This window comes from Sinohyriopsis cumingii, chromosome 10 (assembly GCF_028554795.1).
Source record: "Sinohyriopsis cumingii isolate HCF-2022 chromosome 10, ASM2855479v2, whole genome shotgun sequence".
Lineage (NCBI taxonomy): Eukaryota > Metazoa > Mollusca > Bivalvia > Unionida > Unionidae > Sinohyriopsis > Sinohyriopsis cumingii.
This window is the reverse complement of record NC_142970.1, coordinates 68024639-68031890: the sequence shown is the minus strand read 5'-3', so window position 1 is coordinate 68031890 and position 7252 is coordinate 68024639. Positions and strand designations below refer to the sequence as shown.

The 7252-nt window shown below is 37.2% G+C and overlaps 1 protein-coding gene across 1 annotated transcript in view; it reads right to left on the bottom strand.

Moving 5' to 3' along the window:
- The window catches only part of LOC149790333 (uncharacterized), a 7092-nt gene extending 888 nt beyond the window's left edge, over nt 1-6204 (bottom strand). The window contains exons 1-5 of the mRNA XM_089973201.1: nt 6074-6204; nt 5625-5678; nt 3894-4091; nt 3379-3426; nt 1585-1671 (exon numbers count right to left, since the gene is read on the bottom strand). Of these exons, the coding sequence (XP_089829327.1) occupies nt 1585-1671; nt 3379-3426; nt 3894-4091; nt 5625-5678; nt 6074-6104 (418 nt within the window). The 5' untranslated portion in view covers nt 6105-6204. The remainder of the gene's footprint in view (nt 1-1584; nt 1672-3378; nt 3427-3893; nt 4092-5624; nt 5679-6073) is intronic.
- Nucleotides 6205-7252: the final 1048 nt, after the last annotated feature.

Genomic DNA, 7252 nt, shown 5'->3' with positions numbered 1-7252 from the left:
TATGTCTGAAATTTGTCATTTATTGTTGCTAGCCCGACGGAAATGCCAAACAGTGCTGAAAAGGAGAAAACTAAATTATAAATTCGTCTCTCAATGTTTTATTTCAATAACATTAAAATACATCATTGACACATTTGTGTATATTTATACAAAGAAATGACAAGTATGATGCGATACTACCGACTGATGAACTGGTTCAGAGCAAGTAACAATAAATTTAATATTTGACTCAAAGGTATTCAACTAAGGTTTAAATAGATACACATAGAAACTAACGATGTCAGAGACTAAATTCAAATATTTTCGCGGTATACCTTTTCATGGGGTAGCACGAAATGTCATTCTTGTCAGTAACAAAATTCGCAGATTTGGGATGGAGTTTTATTGTCTTTCTATATTTTTGAGCTTCGTTTGTTCGCCTAGTAAATTCGTGATTAATATAAAACACCAAATCGACTAAAATTGTTACGCTACGATTGTGTCACAGAATTAGGCAAACAAATAACTTGGTTTTGCCTTAGAACTATTTGACTATCTTTCGTTGTACATGCGTATAACGTTATCTAGGGTGAATAAGTGTTTTTCCAGGTAAGCGACTGTACTAACATGTACCTCGCCGGAAATTCCTTGCAATGAGGGACATTAAAAGCATAATATGCACGGGCATTTTACCCTGACTACAATTCACTCTCCAATGGATTCAATGAATATTAATTTCTAACCGACACACTGGTCGTTTTGGATCTCGTCAAGGCGTGTACGCTCTCCATTGTGTTCTCCAGCCATAGGGGTAAGATTTAGATTTATATTTCATTTGATATGCGAAGCTTATTCAGTTGGTAATGTCATATCGTGTAATGATGCATTTATTACAACGCAGATTTGAAACGTTGTGAACTTTGAATTACAAGTTGCTATTAGAGTTTAATGTATTAGCATATATCAAGAGATTTTTCAGAACCCATTAGTATGACCAGATTGGTTTTATTGTAGCTGACCAGAGCTGACTAGAGCTGTCTAGAGCTATCTGAAGCTGTTTAGAGCTGTCTGGAGTTTCCAGAGTATTTAGGGATGCGTGCTGCCGTTACGTATGTATGTATGTACGTATGTCTGTACATGTGGTGGAGCCACGAATGTAGACGTAGCTAATTCAAAGGTGCTGTATGTTGTCTGTACGTGTGTATACGTATGAATGTACATGTGGTGGATCCGTGAAGGGTGCGAGCGGCCGATAAAAGTGTGGGCCCACCCAAGGACTCGGTGTAAATGTGCGGCTCATCAGTTTATGAATCGTACGACTGTACAAGGGTCAAGAAGCATATGTTTGTTCCAATTGTTGTTTCAGTTGGGTACATTTTCATGTTCATGAGATTATTTTGAATCTTGGTTGTATTCCAGTAGATTATGTGAATCTCACTTACAATGCATAACATTATTTGAAACACATTTGAATACCTTAAGATTATTTGAATCTTAATCGTAGTCCATGCGTAAGATTATGTGAATCTCTCTTACAGTGCATAATATTATTTGAAACGAATGTCGAGAAGATATAGATAGATGGATATATAGCAAATGAAGTACCACTCAGCTGCTGTATGAGGTGAATCATGCACTTTGGCCCCTCCTCTGGACCGCCATGACGGCTGAGAGATTCCAAAAGTGGCCAAACTAAAACAAACATGCATATATTAAAATTGCTATAGGCTTTTTTGTATCACATTCATCTGAGATGTTAACACCCTATCGTTTGTCAGACAATTGCGGTCGAATAATGGATTGCCAGTACTATCGTCAGTTATATTGTGTATCGCGGTGTCACATCCAGAACGGTGCGGTATGTCAGTCTCAACATTATCGTCTTTTCATATAAGAGTGGAATAACATCGAAAACATGAATGAGACTTGGAGGTAATCGTAATAATACTTCGCACAGATCCAAGACAACGAACATCAGTATTGATATGCAACGAAGTTCTCAACAAGAAAGACATACGTTAAAATGTATTCAATAAATCGTCAACAATCAATGAGATACGTATACGTTTTTGATGTTATTTCCGTAGCTTTTGTGAACGATAACATTTTAAAGAAATAATAACGTTTTGAATAGCCTCACAATACTACTTATGCTAAGCACAGCGATATCATGTAACATGTTAGATATCACTTTACTAATAAGTATTATACAACAACAACCACACTCATAATTGTATTGAAAATCGGAACCATTTCGTTTTTCTTATCCTGTGGTAGAGAAGAGCAATGTCGTTCCGATTTTGCAACTAAAATATGACCCTTTCCACCAATTGCAAAAACAAAGTTTGTTTCACATCTCACATTAAAATGGGACATTACTGAGCTCCGTTTTGATTCATAACTACGATATCCCATTATACAGTTCTGGTCGTATAGTGGTCCAATTGAACCTATCTTTTTACATTCAAGCAGGTAAAGACATGTTGCGTTTAAACATTTGTTTCAGGCTATAATATATCCTGTCATTTTTATTCCAATTGGACCACTTTGGTACCATATTTCATGGACCCTTGTTAATAATATGTGTTCTGTAAAAGTTACTTTATTACAATTTTTCACATTCTCATCCTTCTCCATAACTTGCTATATTATGTGCAGCGCTACAGCCAGATTTAATACTGTCTGTCCGAGTTCTCTGATTATGCCACTGCTTCGATTTGTTTTCATGCTTTCTTGTTTTGGTGCCTCTTTGTCAGCAAATACTTCGTTTCGACTCGTGTTTTGCCTTCTGTGGTAAGGTTTGAAGCCGAACATACTCTAAACGTTCACCTTAATATGCTCAATACCTGTCACTGACTACGATCTTACCTTCAGTTGGTTACCTGCAGTCCATATGCATTTGATTTGTTCGCAAAAATGGAGTCATTTCCGGCACCCTCAGGGGCGTTTTGATTCATTTCTTTATAAACCAATTGCCATACGCTGGCATTACCCGAATTATGTTAGGTTCATCCTTTGCAATTCTATGAATATGCTTATTTTTGTTGTCTTTTAGAAAGCGTTGGCTCTAATGTAAAGCAAGGCATTCCTAATCACATTTCCTAAGAACATTTTACGTGTATGAATCTGCCTGAAACACAATTATATTTGTTCTCAATCACCTTTCCCAATCAGTAAAAGAGACACTTTGTGCTAATCAGGTTTTGGACGCAGTGCATTATGTTTGGTCATTTCCTTTTGCCGCTTTTGTGTCCATATCTTCGACACTTGTTGATCCAATTAACAATGCAGTTGCATTACCTACAATCAATATGATCACCATATTAATTAATACAGGTTATTGAAGGTATTGTCCGGAGACTCGGTACGCATTAGTTGCATTACGTAATGATGACTCACCATCGGTTGATCTTAAACACGTTTCGCTGTCCTTCAATTGTATGAGAGCTGTAATTAATTGAAACATAACATATAAAATAGAAAGGGATTGGTAATTAAGAGGAAGGTCTAGCCACGGCAAACGAATATGTTCAAAGTCAACATCACTAAATATGTATTCAACTTCGACAAAAATTCATTATTTTAGAAAACCAATCAACCGTTTTTCTCATCACAAAATTGCCTTTATCAGATAGGAAAACAACTCATATTAGCGAAACAGAACAAAAACTAAAAGTGGTAATTGCAAGATAAAATGATGAATAAAATGCAATAAGAATATAAGACTATATGAAATTGATTCAAGATGTTTTATGACAAAATTGTGTGAAGTAAAATTCCATTTTCGTCAAAAAAATAGGTTAGTAAAACATCAAAAAAATAGGTTAGCAAAACATATTTCATTATTCAAGTTGAATTCGCTCGTGTTTTATATAGTTTTTTGTTTCATCGCTTTCTGATTGTTTGATACTCACTCTGATACTCATGGTAATTAGAACAGAAATCGTACGTCGTGAGTTGACTGTTTCCGGACTGAACTCCTTGGTGAATCATCATATGGTCTTGGTAGTGATGGTTGTTAAGAAGCCATCGTTTCAGATGAGCAACCGGTTTGTTGTCTGATACGAAATGTGCGTTGGAAGACTGCAGATCTTTTCGTTCGTATCCACTATCTGTGTTTTTGAGCAACATTTTGACACAAGGAAAATTAGGAATTGTATTGTACCTATGTCTTCTTTAAGTACAGCTGATACACAACCACCAGCACCATCGTCACCAATTAATATTAATACTACTGATAAGGCCCCTGATACCGTTCTAAAACTACACCTTTGATGATATTTGTAAATGACGGTCATTAGTTAATAGCATTGTATTACTGTATCAGCTGTGAATATGATACAAGTTAGCACCAATATAGATTAATTGTTACAGCATTAAACTGGCCAGTCGGTCTCAATGCACAAACACTTTTACCTGCATGTAACAATCAAACAAAGTTAATAATCATATAATAATGTTACCAATTATATTTGACACCACAGGGATATGTTAAATTTAATCTACGTACTTACATGTATATTCTGTTTTAACCTTTCATCGACCTTCCATAGTAGTGATGCAGTTTTTGCTGCTTTAATTCATAAAAAGTGTTTCGTTTTTACGTTACCTCAACAAATATTCTTCACCTATATTAATGTTACTGAATAAATGTCAATGTCCTTCCATATATCACGAATTATATTACTATATTCATGGCCGCGAGAGGCCGAGTGGTCTAAAGCGCTCTCCGTTACGGATCACTGCCATCTCACCTCTGTCTGCGTGGGCTAGAATCTAGGTATTCGGCCAATGTGGTTATCAGAGAAAGCTTGCCAGTAGCTTATCGTGGGTCGGTGGTTCTTTACCGGGGTTTCCCGGGTTATTCCTCCACCATTCATTCTGGCCGCCATCGTGTGCTGAAAAATGGCGTTAAAACCAACACTAAAAACAACATTAATATATTCTAATACGAATGATGTTAAACTAACAACTACTACAACAGATACCGATATTATTTAGTTATTTTACTCTCATTAGAAAATAAATACTACTACCATTGATGAGCTCCACTGTTCTTACTATTACTTTTACTAGTCCCATGATTCCTAGTTTACTATTACAACAGCGTTTACCATCAGGCATGCTTTAACCAAAGCAGCATTTGTTGATAACACCATCGCTTCAACAATATCTAAAAACGTATTATTTATGCTTCTAGTACTGCAAGTACTTCACAAACTACTACCCATTTTCATTATCAAGATAAACACTTTATACAGCAGTACAGCCTGTAGATATCATTATTCTGCTAAAAGTCACTCAGTGTAGGTTGAATAAAGATTTCGTTCACACAAAGAAACTGTGTTTCAGGACGACACAAGTAGTACCAATCTTTATATTTGTACAACAAACTGCATGTTTTAGTATGTCTCCTTACGAAATTATACGGATTGAGCATAGTTTGGTGTATTGCAAAACATAGTCGATTGGTAGGAACGTAAAAATCTCAAATAGGTGAAGCTGAAGGATCATTGTGTGTTTGGTCCTTGAATTCATCGAATGAGGTAACTGTTTAACCAGGACAATTGATACACCAATAAATAGGGTCAATTTACTATACATACATACATAGATACATATATATATCGTTGTTTAATACTTACAATTCGGTCTCTCGTTTGCACATCCTTGATGAATGTAAAGGCTTACTACCAGCACTGAAAAAAATATTATGGTACGAAAGTTTAATGTTATTAGAAGCTTTTCTTAATTTCCCATTCCTTTCGTTATACCGTTATCATGGAGCTTTAGATGAGAAGATATCGTGGTGATAAATTGTTGAATATTCAAGATATATAATGAGACTAACTAATAAGCGAGATACAGTGAACAATAATTAAACCTTGTTATTAGAAACTTTACTTTTCCATCGAGAAAACACATAAGGAATACAATAGCTTCACTGCCTATTAAATTTATTGAAAACATTTTTATGCAAGCTCTTAGTTTTCATCTCATAAATATAGTTATCTAATACTTGCATAAGCGTACGTTACAATTAGGTAGGGACAAGTTGACGCCAATCATCAAAAATTGAGGATCATTGATTTACCTCTAAATATACTATTTCCATATAGTGTCATTTCATCAGAGTTTCTGGTCCTCTAATGTACCTGGACTGCGAGAACGAAATTGTCTGTTCTAAGCGTCATTCACTTAGATAAGATTCCAAATGAAGTCATGAATGTGATGTATGCCTTATCAGTCTGACCTATTTGGTTAATTCCTGTCTAAATTATCACGGATAATATGCATATAGGACTAGAAAGTTGCAATTGTTTTTGTTTTTTTCTAAATCAGTAACATCCGAATTCAAACAGTGTTTCATTTACTCATTTACTATAATTCACTTATGTATCTGTTAATGTTTTAGCCAAATCATTTATATTTTTGTTCAGGCAAATGTGTATAACGTTATTTTTGCACACGAATGTTTAGACAGTCAAAACCGTAATATATTTGTTTTCCGTTGTGTGTTCCTTTTAGGGGTTTCAAGGGTTGTCATCGCCGGGGCGGATGTGGGAGATAAGCATCCACTTCCCTTGGAAATCTCCCAATGGCTTGCGTCTGATAGAACCTCTGACAACCAAATCTAGCTCCAGGCCTTCACGAGTGGCGGAACCTGTTTAAACTGACTGGAGAAGGGATGACAGGCGAGCTTCTGGTGCCTCAAAACCAGATGCTTCAGGCAGATTGGGCTCGTTAACCTTGGGTGGTCGCTCATCTAGGAGAAGGTAAACTCCGATTTCACACCTTCGCTGCCTTGCGACTATACCCTCTCATGGGAAAGGCTAAGGGAGTAAACCCCAACAGAAAATCCGGAGACGGAGTCCCTAAGGCGACTTGGCATTGATTTCAGCGTCATCTTGGCAACTCCTGCGACGCAGCTGGTGCCATGACGTATCGGCTTGTCCTTTCCTTTGGATCCATCAGCTGCGTGGAGAGGGGGGATCAGCTGCATGGGCAACAGTTGATTCTCCATATCACCCTGCCCAGGCTTGCGCCCGGGAGAGGACACTCCAGCTTCGGTCCACAGCGTCGACACAACACGGGAAGCAGAAGTTTACCGGTTATAAGTCACTGTTCGACTGGTGTAGAGACAGACCCCAGGGGTTGCTTCTGACGGTGGGAGAGACCAACATATTTCACTGGACAGCTACCGCCCGCCTCAAACTGGGCAGTCCCCAGCCAATAAGGTGCCGTCCCGCCACAGTTCGCCTGCCTTGCTGCG